The sequence below is a fragment of the Oryctolagus cuniculus genome, chromosome 7 (assembly GCF_964237555.1).
Source record: "Oryctolagus cuniculus chromosome 7, mOryCun1.1, whole genome shotgun sequence".
Lineage (NCBI taxonomy): Eukaryota > Metazoa > Chordata > Mammalia > Lagomorpha > Leporidae > Oryctolagus > Oryctolagus cuniculus.
The window spans coordinates 161268244-161284931 of NC_091438.1; the positions used below are offsets into that span (position 1 = coordinate 161268244).

At 64.8% G+C, this 16688-nt stretch overlaps 1 protein-coding gene across 5 annotated transcripts in view; it reads left to right on the forward strand.

Moving 5' to 3' along the window:
* CHD5 (chromodomain helicase DNA binding protein 5) overlaps window positions 1–16688 on the forward strand; it is a 50223-nt gene that overhangs the window by 5342 nt on the left and 28193 nt on the right. For all 5 annotated transcript variants that reach the window (XM_070079380.1, XM_070079381.1, XM_070079383.1 and 2 more), the window contains exons 2-5: window positions 5593–5720; window positions 13026–13205; window positions 15134–15252; window positions 15472–15710. In XM_070079380.1, coding sequence (XP_069935481.1) covers window positions 5593–5720; window positions 13026–13205; window positions 15134–15252; window positions 15472–15710 — 666 coding nt within the window. The remainder of the gene's footprint in view (window positions 1–5592; window positions 5721–13025; window positions 13206–15133; window positions 15253–15471; window positions 15711–16688) is intronic.

Sequence of the window (16688 nt, forward strand, 5' to 3'; positions counted from 1 at the left end):
ATGGACTCTCAGTGACCCCAGCGTGCAGTCCCAAGCTTGGCACGAGGCGCCGGGGTGGGAGGGCCCATGCCTGGGGGAAGGGGCGGGGGGGCTGCGCACCACGGCAGAGCCGCCTGCCGGGGTTCAGACCTGGCTGGCCCCCCTTCCAGCCGTGAGACTGAGGGGTGAGCGAGTTACCGCGATGTGTGAGCTTCAGTTTCCACATCTGTAAGTGGGGATGGTAACGGCACCCAGTCGGCACCCTGCACCCCGCCCTGCTGTGATGGTGTGTTACCCCGGCTGACCCACCCTAGCCAGGGACGGGGGAGTGTCACCCTGGGCACTCCAGGCTCTGTCCTGTCCCCTCCCCGTCTCAGCAGCAGTACCCCCAGGCCCGCTTTGGGGCCAGTGGGCAGCTCAGGAGGTGGGAGGTAACCGGCTAATGGGTCCTAATTATAGCCGTTCCGATCGATGGAGACTCGGGCCCTGGGGGGAGGGCTGGCAGACCCGGCTCAGTCGGGCGGGCCAGAGTGCAGTGGGCAGCTGCCAGGGGCCAGCGCTGGCAGGACAAGGCCACTCTTGCCTTGGGTCCCCCACCCTAGTGCAGGGGGAGGGGGAAGAACCACTGAGCCTGTGCTCTCTGCCTGGTGGGGGCCAGGGCTGGGGCCCCCCGGGAGTGGCCGATGGTGGCATTGCTCGGGTGACTCCCCAGGTTGGTTTTAAGAAGCCTGGGCCCATTGCAGAAGAGGGGCCGGGGGCCGAGTGGAGGAGGAAAGCCGGGCTCCTGTGAAGATGGGCGGGTGAGGGGAGGGCCGGTTCTTAGGCGGTCAGGCCTGGGACGTCTTCAGGAAGAGGAAGGGCCTGTCAGAGATGGGGGTGGGCGGGAGCGGGCCCCCACCTGGAGTGGGAGTTCCAGAACCTTCCTGGGGGGGAGCTCCGGGGGCAGCTGCAGGCAGGGAGTGTGGGGCGGTGGTGGGGAGGGTGGGCCGGGTGTGGTGGGGAGGGTGGGCTGGGCGTGGTGTGGAGAGGGGGGAGGGTGCGGGCGTGGTGTGGAGAGGGGGGAGGGTGGGCCGGGCGTGGTGGGGAGTGTGGAGCGGTGGTGGGGAGGGTGGGCCGGGCGTGGTGGGGAGTGTGGGGCGGTGGTGTGGAGGGTGGGCCGGGCGTGGTGGGGAGGGGGGGAGGGGGGGCTGGGCGTGGTGGGGAGGGTGGGCAGGGCGTGGTGTGGAGAGGGGGGAGGGGGGGCCGGGCGTGGTGGGGAGTGTGGGGCAGTGGTGGGGAGGGTGGGCCGGGCGTGGTGTGGAGGGGGGGGAGGGTGGGCTGGGCGTGGTGTGGAGCGGGGGGAGGGTGGGCTGGGCATGGTGTGGAGGGTGGGCTGGGCGTGGTGGGGAGGGGGGCTGGCCGTGGTGGGGGCTCTCTCTGCCCTCCTCCCCAGCCTGATGTTTGAACACAGGCTTCCTTCTAGACCCTCCCGCAGCCACCTGTGCGTCCCCTCGTCTGTTGTGCTGGCCAGTTGGCCAGTCAGGGACTGGGTTCTGGGCTGCACTTCCTGTGTCTGGGGACTGTCCTGCTGGGAGGGGGCGGGGGACGCCGGGTGGGGGGAGGCGGGGAGAGGCCCCCCTCACGATTGCATCAGCCCGGAGCCTGTTACATAACCGCTGCTGGGCACTGCCGGGGTGTGGGGGTGGCTCTGCCCAGGCGGTCTCCGTGGTGCCGGGGGAGTGGAGGTGGGGGGCAGGTGTGGACGGGCACCCCATTGGCCGTGCTGGCCCTGACACTGCCCCCTGCCCCAGACTGCTCTGGTCCAGGACATCGGTGGGACCCCATGCATATGTTCAACTGGTTCAGAAAGTCCCTGCCCCTCCGACGTGGGGGCTCCAGTGACGGGCTGGGGTCTCGAGGGAGGGCCTCCAGGGCTGGCCCCCATGAGCTCCACTTTGGGGTGCAGCACTGCCTGCATCCCGTCATCCTACCCAGACCGAGGCAGCGGTGCCCTCGACATGGCCCCGTCCCCCACCCGCACCCTCTGTGGTTCCTGGACGGCTGGCGCTCAGCCCACGGGCAGCCGCCTCCCCGGTGGCAGCTTCCAGTCCCTCTCTCCACCTCTGTGCTTGCTCTGCACACGCTCTGAGCCTGAAGGGAGCTGGCATCTGGCCATGCCCCGTGGACTCCTGGGGACTGGATGAGGGACAGGGTGTGCAGGCCACCCTGGAGGGCGTCCTGGGGTGTGGGGCGACCCGAAAGCTGTGCAGCCCCACCTTCCCCGGGGGGATGGTGTGTGTGCCCGCTGGCCCTGTGGGGTGGGAGGGGCTTCCCCTGGCCACCTGTGCCCTCCAGGGCTGGGGTGACTGAGCTGCACCCATTGGGTGGGTGGGTGATGGAACAGCTCCCACCTCCCGTGCGAGTCTAGGCCAGAGGGGCCAGGCGGAGTGGGTGGACCCGTGTAGAGGGCGGGAGGCAGATGCTGGGCCCGTCCAGGGCGTGCTCACCTGGGTCCTCGCACCTGCAGGCCGCTGTCTTGTCTGCACTGTGCATGTGGGGCGACCATGACGGGTAGAGTGGAACTTGCAGGGGCGGGGGGGGGGGAGTGTCCGTCTTTGAACTTGGTTCAGCAGGCGATGCACTGCCTGCTCCCGTGTGAGCATCACCTAGGGGCCGCCCGGGGGTCCGAGAGGCTGTCCTCAGCCTCTGGGCATACCCCCTGCTGTGTCCCCCACCCCAGGCAGGCGGACCTGGTTGGCTCCTGCGCCTGGCACCCCTGGCGTTGCGGGGGTGTGTGGGGTGGGATGAGCCTGCAGAGGCACTGGGGCCAGGGTGCTGGTGGACTCCTGGAGGGTGTCCCTTTTGGGAGCTTCCTTTGTCCCCAGGGGTTGATGGATCCTCCCCCCCCACCGTGTGCTTTGTTTCTTTTGTCGTTTTCTTGCTCGGCCCCAGAAGACCCCCTCCCCTCGCTGGCCCATGCCTGGTGCTGGCCACTGTGTGCTTGGCCACCCTTGCTCACCCCCAGGTCCCCACAGCAGGGTTCATCCCTGGAGCCCCACCTGTAGGGTGGGGGTCAAAGCCACGCCACTCCCCCCGGCCTTGGCAGGCTTGGCATGAGTGAGGGGTCCCGGAGTCGTGGGGGGCTTCAGATCTGGGACCGTGGGGGCTGGGCTCTGCAGGACTTCCTGTCCTGCTGGGTGCCCAGCCAGGGTCACTCGGCACCCTGTCGTGGGGATGGGTCTGGTGTGGACCAGTGTGTACCTGTGTGTGTCCTTGTGCCTGTGTATGCACCTATCTATCCACGTGTACCTGTGTGTGTGTGCAGTGTATACCTATGTGTGTGCCTCTGTGCTGGCTGTGCTGTGTGTGTTTACAACTGTGTGTGCACGTGTGTGTGTGCCTGTGCATGTAATTGTCCCTATGTATTCACCTACGCGTGTACCACTGTGTACCTCAGCATGTGCCTCTGTGCTGGCTGTGTGTGTGTGTACTGTGTGTGTGCTGTGGGTGTGTACCTGTGTGTGTACTGTGTGTGTGTACCTGTGTGTGTGCTGTGTGTGTGTACCTGTGTGTGTACTGTGGGTGTGTACCTGTGTGTGTACTGTGGGTGTGTACCTGTGTGTGTACTGTGGGTGTGTACTGTGTGTGTGCTGTGGGTGTGTACCTGTGTGTGTCCTTGTGCCTATGTATGCACCTATCCATGTGTACCTGTGCATGTGTCTCTGTGCTGGCTGTGCTGTGTGTGTGTACCTGTGTGTGTACTGTGTGTGTACTGTGTGTGCATGCTGTGTGTGTGTACCTGTGTGTGTACTGTGTGTGTGTGCCTGTGTGTGTGCTGTGGGTGTGTACCTGTGTGTGTCCTTGTGCCTATGTGTGCACCTATCCATGTGTACCTGTGTGTGTACTGTGTGTGTGTACCTGTGTGTGTACTGTGTGTGTGTACTGTGTGTGTGTACCTGTGTGTGTACTGTGTGTGTGTACCTGTGTGTGTACTGTGGGTGTGTACCTGTGTGTGTACTGTGTGTGTGTGCCTGTGTGTGTACTGTGGGTGTGTACCTGTGTGTGTCCTTGTGCCTATGTGTGCATCTATCCATGTGTACCTGTATGTGTACTGTGTTTGTACTGTGTGTGTGTACCTGTGTGTGTACTGTGTGTGTGTACCTGTGTGTGTACTGTGTGTGTGTACTGTGGGTGTGTACCTGTGTGTGTACCTGTGTGTGTACTGTGTGTGTGTACCTGTGTGTGTACTGTGGGTGTGTACCTGTGTGTACTGTGTGTGTGTGCCTGTGTGTGTACTGTGGGTGTGTACCTGTGTGTGTCCTTGTGCCTATGTGTGCATCTATCCATGTGTACCTGTGTGTGTACTGTGTTTGTACTGTGTGTGTGTACTGTGTGTGTGTACTGTGGGTGTGTACCTGTGTGTGTACCTGTGTGTGTACTGTGTGTGTGTACCTGTGTGTGTACTGTGTGTGTGTACTGTGGGTGTGTACCTGTGTGTGTACCTGTGTGTGTACTGTGTGTGTGTACCTGTGTGTGTACTGTGTGTGTATACCTGTGTGTGTGCTGTGTGTGTGTACCTGTGTGTGTACTGTGTGTGTGTACCTGTGTGTGTACTGTGGGTGTGTACCTGTGTGTACTGTGTGTGTGTGCCTGTGTGTGTACTGTGGGTGTGTACCTGTGTGTGTCCTTGTGCCTATGTGTGCATCTATCCATGTGTACCTGTGTGTGTACTGTGTTTGTACTGTGTGTGTGTACTGTGTGTGTGTACTGTGGGTGTGTACCTGTGTGTGTACCTGTGTGTGTACTGTGTGTGTGTACCTGTGTGTGTACTGTGTGTGTGTACTGTGTGTGTGTACTGTGTGTGCGCTGTGTGTGTGTGCCTGTGTGTGTACTGTGGGTGTGTACCTGTGTGTGTACTGTGTGTGTACTGTGTGTGCGTGCTGTGTGTGTACCTGTGTGTGTACTGTGGGTGTGTACCTGTGTGTGTCCTTGTGCCTATGTGTGCACCTGTGCTGATGTACGTGTGTGTGTGCCGGTGTGTGCCAGTGTGTGTATCTGTGCATATGCTGTGGGGTGTGTGTGTAAGTGGATCAGGGAGGGAGTAGTGTGGTCTTTGATTCCCCACTAGGGGGTCCTGTCAGACCCACGGAGGACCCTGGCGTCCTCCTGGGGAGGGTCTCCTCTCTGCTCACGGCACTTGGCGGGCCAGCTCCGTGCGGTCCCCGGGGTGAGGAGCTGAGCGTCTTGCTGTCCTGCGTTCATGCGCTGCCTTCCAGGCGCCGCGGGCCTCAGGAGTGCAGCACGGGGCCTCGTTCAGGCCCCGTCCTCCGGCTGTGACCCCGCCCTGGGCCAGCCGGGGCGGCTTTGTGGTTGGGTGGGGGCAGCCTCCTCCCTGGGAGCCGCATCGACGAGGCTGCGTAGGGGGTTTGTCAGGGTTCGGCTCTGAGCTCTACTGCAGGGGGCAGGGGGTGGTGGTCCCACCCTGTGGGGAGGGGAAGGCGGGGGGGGGGTGAGCAGGCACAGCCTTGTCTCCCGCCTCAACAGGTCTGGGGGGGCACAGAGGCCTGGCTGGGTGCCGCTGGGCCGGGGGCCTCCCTGGGAAGCGGAGGAGTAACCCCCCCTTCTGACTTGCAGAGGAAGAGGATGGTGGCCTTGAAGGCTTCGAGGACTTCTTCCCTGTGGAGCCCGTGAGCCTCCCCAAGAAGAAGAAATCCAAGAAGCTGAAGGAGAGCAGGTCCAAGGGGAAGCGGAAGAAGAAGGAGGTGAGGGCCGCGTCGCTGCCGCCGGGGCGGGGGGGGGGGGCCCGACTCCCTGGCCTGCAAGTGGGAGGCGGCGAGAGCTGAGTGTGCGGGGTGCGGCGTCTGGGGGCCCTTCCCTGGCAGAACCAAGCGCCTGTTTCTGCAGCAGGCGTCCTCCCTCCTGGCCTGGCTGTCCTGCGCGGGGGCTGCCTGGCCCCAGCCCTCGCTGCCGCTCACTGCCCGCCTGGCTGCCCCGTGTCCTCTCACTGCGTCCTGATGGAGAGGGCGGAGGTGGGAGAAGTGGGCGGCCGCGAGGGGCAGGGCGGCTCTCCTGGAAGCCGTGCGACCCCTGCACCTCTGGTTCTGAGCCGTCCGGCAGGAGAGGCTGTGACCAGGGCCGGTGGGCTGTGCCCGGCTGAGCGCTGCCCCCCGAGGCTGCAGGAGCTTCGGGGACTCGCTGCATCTTGCAGCTCAGCCTCGGGAACCGTGGGCCGGGACGACGGGCACCACTGGCGCTGAAGCCCCGCCTACTCGGAATAGCCGCCTCCCACCCCTCCCCGTGTGCCAGTTGCCCGGCTCTTGGGAGCTCTGTGGCTCCAGGCAGACTCAGGGCTGGGTGGGGCTGTGCACCTCACCTCACAGTCTAGGGAGTGCAGGCACAGGGGGGCCTTGCCCGTGGCTGTGGCCATGCTGAGATCTGGATCCAGGGCTGACAGCCGTGTCCAGCTTGCCACCGACCAGGCCTGGTCCTCCCTGGCTGGCCCGCCCCAAGGGGACCCACCTGACTCAGCCTTGCTGGGGGAGAGCCCAGGGAAGGCGGCTGGGGAGCCCCAGGCAGTGCACAAGGAAGCAGGGGAGGGGGGCTGGAGAAGACCCAGAGGAGCAGGCCCCGGCTCAGGCTGCCGCACCTGCTGGGTGTTCCTGGGTGCTCTCGAGGCAGACGCCTGGCGGCCCCCAGTGACTTCACGCTGTCCCCTGAGTGACTTGGGGTCACTGAGAGGCGTGGTGTGAACAGGAACAAGGCGTGTGTGACTCGGCTCTGTGGGTTTCTCTGGTGGCTCCAGGGGATGCAGGAGTGGGGAGACCCCCAGGGAGGAGGAGATGGTGGTGGCTGGGGGGGGCGGGAGCTGCTGCCCACGCCTCTCTGAGCCTCGGTCCTCTGTCCCCATCCCGCCTGCCTCATTTTTGGGGGCAGAGCAGATGTGGGTGAGCAGCGCACCTTCATGTGCGAGGTGGCTGTGGGAAAGAAGCATTCGGGGTGCCCTGATTCCTTCCTCTCGTGTGGGCGTCAGCCGGGGCGGGGCCCCGGTCCCCACAGCGGCCACCCAGGCAGGGCCTGCTGTTGAGGTGGGGGGCAGGGAGGTGTCAGCCCCGCCTGCCCTGGCCGGAACCACCTCTGTGAGTCCTGCCTCCGTGCTCCGTCGAGGCTGGTGGTCAGTCCTTCTCGCCGGCCTGTCCCCTGCGCGTCTTCCTGGGCCTGCCTCGCGCCAACCCCGTCGTCTGCACCCTTAAGTCCCCTTGGTCTGGGCTGTGCCCTGAGAGCTGTGCTCTCTAGCCCTGGCCCCACCCCCGCTGTCTTCTATCCCAGCAGGTGTGTGTGCATGTGTGTGTGCATGTGTGCCTGTGCATGCCCGCGTGGGTGTGCAGGCACTGCCCTTTCTTTTTTTGACAGGCAGAGTTAGACAGTGAGAGAGAGAGAGACAGAGAGAAAGGTCTTCCTCCCTCTGTTGGTTCACCCCCAAAATGGCCACCACGGCTGGCGCGCTGCGCCGATCCGAAGCCAGGAGCCAGGTGCTTCCTCCTGGTCTCCCATGCGGGTGCAGGGCCCAAGCACTTGGGCCATCCTCCACTGCCTTCCCGGGCCACAGCAGAGAGCTGGCCTGGAAGAGGAGCAACCGGGAAAGAATCCGGCGCCCCAACCGGGACCAGAACCCGGTGTGCCAGTGCCGCAGGTGGAGGATTAGCCAAGTGAGCCGCGGCGCCGGCCAGGCACCGCCCTTTCTTCCTCTGGTGGGACCCTGGGCTCCTAGCCCGCCTCCACCGGCCGCCTTGCTGCCCCTCAGCTCTGTCCTCAGTCTAACCTGGCGTCTGGGATTGATATGTCTGTTCTCAGGACACCCCACCCTCCACCACGGGTCAGTGTGGCAGGTGGAGACCTGGGTTTGGGGGTCCCTGCAGGGAGACCAGGCACGGGGGGCCTGCTTTGCCTGCCGCGGGACTATGCTCTGAGGCACGGGGTGGGGGGTGAGCCTCCCTGCGTCCATTGCCCAGATGGGGAAGTGGAGGCAGGGGAGCCGTGAGGACTCCAGGCCTAGAAGCTCCCCATGGAACCAGGTGCCTTTGACACAGGGGGGTCCTTGAATCCCCTGCTGCAGCTCCCTGCCCCCTCCACTGCGGATACCTCCCCTGGCCCCTCAGGCTGCGTGCTGGGCCCCGCCTTGCAGGTGCCGGGTGTTTTGGTTGAGTCTGAAATTTTGTTCTGCTGCCGCTGCCGCCGCCACCCTCAGACTCGGGCTCTGGGGGCTGGGGCTTGGTGACAAGGACAGGACTTCCTGCTCAGGCGCCCCCTGCCCAGGCCTCCTTGGTGTTTCTGTCCTGGCGACTTCTTCTATGGAGACTGCGTGGGCGGCAGAGAGGGGCGGGGCCAGCTGGGCCTCAGGTCTCGGCTCGGGCTGGGTCTGCCCAGTTCTCACGTGCAGATGTGGGGGCACAGCAGGTGCACGTCTGCCCCTCCCCCTGCCACACCCCCAGGCAGGCCTGGCTGTGCTCTCCCTCCGTTTTGGGCGCAGGGCTGGGCCGTACCCCGGTCAGGAAGCAGCCTGGTTGCCGGGCGGTCTCTGGACAGAGGCGGGACCGGGGTGGGGGCGGTGGCCTCGCGTTGTGGTCCCACCTCTCTCTCGTTCTCAGTGTTCTTGCCTTCTCTGGCCGACGCAGGCCTTCTCGGACGTGTTCTTGCCTTTGTCTGGGCTCCTCCGTCTCGGGCTCTTGGCTGTCTGTCCCTCGCAGGGCCTCGGGCGTGCTCTCTGGCTCTCCCCCGGCTGGACCCTGCTTCCTTCATTCCCAGCGTCTCTGCTGTCCTCTGCCTCCCTCCCGGTCTCTCCCCCACGCCCGCCTTCCTCCCCACCCTCCCTCCTTTCCGTCCATCCCCTCCTTCCTCTCTGCCGAGAAGCGATGCCCGATCTCAAAAGACATCCAGGGCCGTGGTGGACAGGAGGCCTCCAGGTGACCGGTGGAACCCAGGCGGCCCCGAGATGACCTTGGGCCCGTGGCTGCCCCTCCCCTGTGTCCCTGAGAGCCTGGCCGTGTCGGGCTGTCAGGTGCCAGGGGTCCCGAGCTTGCGGCAGCCCGAGGGCCAGATTCAGGGTCCCAGGACAGGGGCCGGGTGGTTTCCCCCTCTGACAGGTGGCCCGGGCAGCAGCTGGGGGCGTGGGCAGCTCGGAGTGGATCTTGATTTACATAATGACCGGGCTGCAGCCAGAACCTGAGCATATGTAGATGAGCCTCCTTGTCAGCCCCCCGCGTGCAGGGGGGGAATGATCTCCACCTGTACTGCAGCGGTTGCCATAGCAACCAATTATTCAGCGCCAGATTATAACTGTTTATAACCCTGGTGAATGGAAGGCTCCTGTTTCATTCTTTCTTTTCGCCTCTCCATCTTGAAGGACCCCAGACTCTCTGTCTGAGTTCTGGTGCCTCCTTTTTTCGGGTGATGCGACATTGGCGTTGAGTGTGGAGGGTGGGGGGAGGGAGAGGGAGACGGAGACGGAGGCCTGGATCCAGAAACATCTATGGAGCTGAGACGGAGGAAGGGCGGTGGGGACTGCCCGCGCCGCGTCCCCAGGGCCGTGGTCTGTGCCCTCCGTGGGGCTGGGGGCCTCACAGCAGAGGCCCCTCCTGCCTGCCCCCACCTCCTCGCACGCAGCCTGGGGGCCGAGTCTATGGCAGCTTTGCCGGCGGCGCCTACTGGCGCGTCCCCCCCATTCCTGCCCAGGGTGGCCGTAGCGGGAAGGACAGTGCCAAGGTCGAAGGCCCGACTGTCGTCCCGGTTGTCACAGCCGCGGCTCGTGTGGTTGCTTCCGTGCCTGGCTCCAGGCGGCCAGGAGCTCTGTTAGGGGCTGTTCGGGAATTCCTGGTCTGGGCCTGGGTGTCGCCCTGCGAATGGAGCTCGGCCCACAGCTCCCCTCCACGAGGTTCAGGTCTGGGGCAGCTCCTTTGCTCCTGCCTGTGGGTCTCCTCCCTTCTCGGCGCCTCTCGATGGGACCCTGTGCCCCCACGGGTCCCTCCTGTGGGTCACTCCGCGAGTCGACCTCAGAGTGGTTTGCAGCGTCCCCGTCCGCCACCCCCACCCTCTTTCTCTGCAAGGAGAGATTTGGAAACCACAGTGAGAGCGAGGCCCCGTTCTAGAAGTGTTGGAGCAGCTGCAGGCTGCAGAGTCCTGCTGCCCACCCTCGGCTGGGCGTGTGGGGAGGGCGGGCTCGGGCGCCCGGTGCCGTGGGCGTGGGCTCCGCTTGATGAAGGCTGAGGATCAGGACGGGGATGTGGGCTGGGGGCCTTGGGGAATCAGAGCTTTTGTCTCAGCGCAGGCAGACCTAGGAGGGAGAGCCACGACTGCCCCAGTGGACTGAGCCCCGGGTAGGCCGCTGCGGGGGAGAGGGGAGGCTGCGGTGCCCTGGCTGTAGCCCGTTCCTTCCGAGGATCTCCGTCCTCCCATTCCCCACTCAGCGCTCCTGCCAGCCTGGCCCCGCCCCCTTCCACTGTGCACACCCGTGGCTCCTGCCAGACAGCACAGTCTGCCGGAGGCGCCGTCCCTGTTTCCCTCGCCCCGCCCTCCTCTCCCTCTGCCTCTGCTGCACCCTGGGACGAGGCCCTGCCTGCTTCCCATCAGGTGCTGGGGTCACGGTCCCGAGGTGTCACCACCACAGCCCCTTCTTGTCCCAGTTGTGCCACTGTCCACAGGCACTTCGGTGCAATCTGCCCCAGTCGGTTCCAGTTTTGGGGAACGCTGTGGGTGAGGCTGGGTCACTTCCTGCGCTTTGTGGGCAGGGTCACTTTCCTGGCTGTATCTGTGGCATCCAGCAGAGATGGACTGGCTGAGAGCCGAGCACGGGTGCCTCGTGTCTGGGCGTGGCCTTGGCGTTGCTGGGGGCAGAGGGCTGCTGTGGCTTGGACGAGTTCCCTGCCCAGGGCGTGGTGCCAAGGCCTGGCCCTCACCAGGCTGCGTCCGTCTCTGAGCACGGTTTCTCTGTGCTTGGCTTTCTCTGGTGTCGGAATGTTCAAGGTCTCTTCCCACGTGATCTCCTGGGTCACGGAGGAAGCTGATTTGCCCAGTTCCTAGGCTCACAAGTGGCAGTGCCTCTCTGGGGAGCCCTAGGACCCACAGACAGACCACGTGGGAATCGGCCGTGGCTGCTCCAGCCTCCTCCCTGGCAGGTTTGCAGGTCTGCCCGTTGGGCGGCCTCCTCCATCAGCCCCTGTCCATGGTGCTGAACGCCACAGTGGGCCCCTCTTCCCATCCGTCCCTTTGCTGGGGTGAGAGCCGGGTAGATCCTGTCTCTCAGGCCTCTCCAGGAGCGGAGCTCTGATACCCTGGGGAAGATGGACATCCCTGCCTGACCCCCATCTCCCGAAAGGTCTGAGGCAGAGCCTGGGCTCTGTGGCCTGGGACCCTGAATCGCCACCAGTTCTGGGCCAGGCTCAGGCAGTGTCTGGGCTGGGAGCTGCCCCGGGGCCCTGCATGATTGAGTCAATATTCCGGGAAACGGCACACAGGAGAACCAGGGAGGCCCTGCTCCTGCCGCTGCCTGCCGGCTGCCTGCTACTCTGGGCACCATGGGCTTACCAGGGGGGCTCTGCTCCTGCCGCTGCCTGCCGGCTGCCTGCTACTCTGGGCGCCATGGGCTTACGAGGTTTGTGAGGTAGGAGGCTGGCGGGGAGAGTCGGGGACTCTGGGTGTGTGGTGGGTCCTTCCCAGCTGGGTCTCAGGGACCCTGCCCACCCTCATCCAGCTGTTTGCAGCCTCTCCTGGGAAAAGGCAGGTCATCAACTGTGCTATAGCCTGAAGGGCAGAGGTCAGACCAGGGGCCTCCCAAGGTTCTCCAGGGGGGACCCTGCCACCCTCGCTGCCCCCCATTCTCCTCTTCTCTCCCCCTTCCAGGCCCCTGCCCCGCACCCCCCGTGCCTCCCTCTACCCCACTGCTCTTTCTAAGCTTGCTTTTCTGTTCTGTCTGCATCTCTTCCCAGCCCTCTCTTTGCTCATCTTGAGAACAGCTAATAGCAACCACAAGGATGCCAAGCCCCGGGTGCCAGCCTCTCCCACAGGCCCGGGGCCCTGCCTTTCTAGGGGGTGGCCCTGGCTGCAAACAGCGTATCTCCATATAAATGGGCCACTTTCTGCCTTAGAACCAGGGCACTAAAGCAAGCCAAGCTGAAGGGCCGCCTGATCGCCTTGTCTGGTATGGAGACAGGGTGGCCACTGTGGGAGTGGGCTCCTGGAGAGCTCGCAGGCCGGTAAACCGGGGTGCGCCCCCGGCAGTCACGGGTTTCACGGGATAAAGGCGACTGCATCGATGCCTGCATCGCCGAGCGCTCAGTGCTGGAGCCCAGGCGGCCACACGGTGCCGGATCTCCCGCTGCTCAGGGTTCTCCTGTGCACTTTGCCTTTCGACTCTGGGCATCACGCCCTCCTGGCTTCACGTCCTGTCACGTGGCACTGGGTAAACTCTCAGCGCTGGGGCCGGCGCTGTGGTGCAGCGGGTTAAGCCGCCTGTGGCACCCAGCATTCCGTCTGGATGCCAGTTCGAGTCTCGGCTGCTCCACTTCTAATCCAGCTCCCAGCTAGTGAGCCTGGCAATGCAGCAGATGATGGCCCGAGCGCCTGGGCCCCCTCCAGCCATGTGGGAGACCCGGATGGAGTTCCAGGCTCCTGGCTTTGGCTTGGCCACCCCTGCTCATCGCAGCCATCTGGGGAGTGAACCAGCAGATGGAAGCTCTCTCTCCCTCCCTCTCTCTTTCTTTCTCTCTTTGTAACTCTGCCTTTCAAATACATAAATCTTTTTTTTTTTAATCTCAGCATCCCTCGGCAGTGGGTCGTGAGTGGAGCAGGACCTGAGCTCGCTCCAGGGGTGTCTGAGCAGGCTGAGCTGGGCTTGCCTGGCAAAGGAGGCCTCTGAGCACGAGACCTTGAGTTGTGCTGGCCCCAGGGTGGCCCTGTGGCTGGGTGTCAGGGCTGGGCTGTGAGCCGCGGGTTGCTGCAGGGGGGCGTCGATGGATTGACCAGGACTTTATCTTCTTGGGGCCGCTGGCCCCTCACCGCGCCCCCTCCTCTTCCAGGGGAGCCATGACGAGCTGTCGGAGAACGAGGAGGATCTGGAAGAGAAGTCGGAGAGTGAGGGCAGCGACTACTCCCCTAATAAGAAGAAGAAGAAGAAACTCAAGGACAAGAGGGAGAAAAAAGCCAAGCGAAAACGGAAGGAAGAGGAGGAGGAGGAGAACGACGATGGATGCTTGAAGGTAACGCCCTCCCGGGAGCTGTGTGGCATGTGTGTGCACGCGTGTGCACGCGTGTGCACGCGTGTGCTTGCCCCGGATGTCGGAGGCCACTTCATTAGAGGTGCTGTAGTCGGGTGTCTCAGAGAGTATTGGAGGTCACGCCGGGGGGATCTGGGAGGACGTGGCGGGAGCCACAGCCCAACTGCACACGCGTGCAGCTGTTCCTGGGAGAGTGATGGCGTGAGGGCAAGCCCAAGTTCAGTGTCAGGAACCTCTTGCTTGGAACAATCTGGAAAGTGAGACCACAAATGGAGTCTCTGCCGCAAGCTGCGTTGGACAGCGGGGTTTGTGGCGGGCAGGGAGCTTGGTTCCTGAGCAAGCCTCCGGGGTGCCCCTGAGCACGGGGCAGACGCGAGGGACCCTGGGAGAAGCCCCTTCCTGCCAGCGTGGGGAGTGGTGTGGACCGAGCCCAGGTCTCGGCAGGGACGGGCAGAGGCTCAGTGTGGGCCGGCCGTGGACTTGCAGACGCCGGCTGTGTAAACCTTCGCACGGTGCCTGTGGGTGGAGGGCGGCGCCGAGTGGTCGGGGTACTGGGTGGGTGTGTGAGAGTCGGCTGTGACTGGGGACTGGGGGGCTGACAGCTGTGAGACGAACCTCAGTGAGCAGTCCAGGGGCGGCGTCTGCCACTCGCACGCTGGGCTCTGCACCTGCGTGGGGACGCCGGGCCATGTGCCTTCAGGAATGGCTGTGCGAGTCGTGGGGACCGGTCAGCCGCAGGAGGGGTCCCACGTGGGGACCTTTCAGGACTGTCCAGGAACTGGCATTGCTGTCCTCCTGCGGTGCTGGTCGGGCAGGCCTGGTTCTCAGCCCAGGGGCTGGGGGCCCAGGGCGACGCTGTGTTCCGCCGGGCAGCCCTCTGTTGCCACGGCAGAAAGCCCAGCTCCGGCGGCTTAGGTGGTAAAGGGGTTCGGGAGGGTTGAGAGGCTGGGGGCTTCTGGGTGGTGGGACCCTCGGATCATTCTCTTTCCTCTGTGGGGTCAGCTCTGGGTTGAGGCCGGCACGCTCACGGCTGGGAATGCGTGCTGAGCAGTTTGGGGCTCTCAGCCCTGTCTGGCGGGAGCGAGACCAGGTCACCCCACTGTCCCCTTGACTGGACTGCCCCACGTCACATGACCACTCTGACCACGGGCTCTGACCCAGGAGGGGCGGAAGTGGCTTCATGGACCAGAGGCTGGGGCTACCGGGAAGAGGTGGGTGTGAGGGGGAGTGAGGGAGAGGGTTGGGTGCCAGGTGGCTGCCACAGCGATGGATCCCTGCTCTGAGCGCCAGGGCCATTTCCCCATTTTCCAGAGAGGAAAACTGAGCCATAGGGAGCTTAACCAGCTTGTCCACCTCGTGGTCACCGCCAGTATGTGGCGAGGAGTAGAGTGGATGCAGCGCTCTAGCCAGTGTCTCCCTGTCGGTCACGGTCAGCTTAGGGCTTTGTGGTCAGCAGACCCCCAGGCTGACCCTCTTGAGGGCTCAGTGGGTGTCCCTGTGACGTCACATGGCTCCCGGCTTCCTGAAGGTGAAGCAGTGGCTGAGAGGCCTTCTCAGGGCCCCGCCCCCAGCTGGCCAGATGCCCCTTCCTGTCACCGGAGCCTGGCAGTGGCCTGTCCCCTCCCGGGGCGTGGGGGAGGCCTCGTTCCCCTTCAGCCCTGCCCTCCCCAGGGGCGTTTCCTCTCCCATCCTGAAGCTGCTGTCGGTCCTGCCGTCCAAGTCCGCTTCCTGCAGCTGGAAGCGTGGGTTCTGGGCCCACACAGGACCCCCAGCCCTCGCATTCAGCGTTGGCCCTGCGAGCAGGCGGGAGGTCCCCCAGCGGGGGCTGGCAGGTGAGCTCTGCCCTAACTGTGTGGCAGACACAAGCCCTCCCCTCGCAGGACCCTCACCCCTGGCCCCTGTGTCTGCAGGAGCCCAAGTCCTCGGGGCAGCTGATGGCCGAGTGGGGCCTGGACGACGTGGACTACCTGTTCTCGGAGGAGGACTACCACACGCTGACCAACTACAAGGCCTTCAGCCAGTTCCTCCGGTGGGCAGGGGGCCGGGCGTCTGCGCCTCCCCTGGGTGACAGGCAGAGCCGGTGGGAGGGGCCGGTGGGTCCCGTCTGCCCCGGGAGCCTTGAGTCAGTGTGGCGTCCCTCAGGCTGGCTGGGATGGGATGGGGCACCCGAGGCCAGTGCCAGAGCCCGAGCACGCAGGTGTGGGAGAAGGGCTGGGCCCTGCCCTCACCCTCCTGCCCACCGCCACAGGCCGCTCATCGCCAAGAAGAACCCCAAGATCCCCATGTCCAAGATGATGACCGTCCTGGGCGCCAAGTGGCGGGAGTTCAGCGCCAACAACCCCTTCAAGGGCAGCTCGGCGGCGGCGGCGGCAGCGGCAGTGGCTGCGGCTGTGGAGACGGTCACCATCGCCCCTCCGCTGGCCATCAGCCCCCAGCAGGTGCCCCAGCCTGTGCCCATCCGCAAGGCCAAGACCAAGGAGGGCAAGGGTAAGGCCCTGAGCCCTGCCTCGCAGAGCTCCTCCCCAGGGAGACCCAGGGCAGCCGGGGCCGCCTCGCAGGGGACCCGGTGCTCTCCGTGACCTGGGGCCGGCAGCCCTTTCTCGGCAGCGGCGTGGCACCGCGACTTCTGCTCTGCCTGTCTTTTGGGCTGAGCTGATGCGGGCGGAACGCTGGGAAGTCTCTGCCTGTCCAGCAGAGGGCCTGGGAGGCGGCAGGGGACACCCTGGCTGTTGGGAGTTGCAGGCTTTGGAGTCCGAGGAGCCCAGGGCTAGGACTGGCCACTCTCGCCTGAGCACCTGCTCTGTGCAGGGTCCTTCTCCAGGGCCCTGGGCGCGCAAGTCCCTGTCCCTGGGGCTTTAGCGTTCTGGAAATGCAAAGGAGTTTGGAGCAGGGAGCGGTGTGGTCAGGCCGGCTTCCCAGGGAGTCCAGGAGTGGGGCTCAGTGGTGGGCGTCGGGGGAGGCAGGGCCTCTGGCACTGGAATGCCCTGGGAAGAAAGGTCCCTGGCTGGAAGTTTTGGCTTCGTGGGGGTTGGAGGCACGCACGCCCCGCCCCCCGACACCCCCCCCGCCCTTCCCAGGGCCCCCGTGGTGGGGTCGGCAGCACCTCACCCTTCTGGATGCTCTGACGTGGGCTTGATGGGAGCCGAGGGAGGGCTCTGGTGACCTTGTGTTTTGGCCCCAAGGGGTGTTGGCTCCTGGATCGATGCTGGGATGCCAGATCTCTGAGGGCACCTGGTGGCCAGGTGTCACCCCTCAGAGCCTGCCCCTTGGCCCAGCCTCTCCCGGTGCCTGGGGCTGCAGGAGGGCCTCTCCGCCTGGCCCACCTGCCCAGCTGCCTTGATTTCTCTGCTCTTGGGCTCTGGGCTTTCAGTTCCCTGAGCTGCCTGCTCAGAGCTTGGACAATTGAGACAGATTTCCCAGGGTGCAGCTGGGTTCTCGGCTCCGCATCCCTGCGTGCGGTGCGGC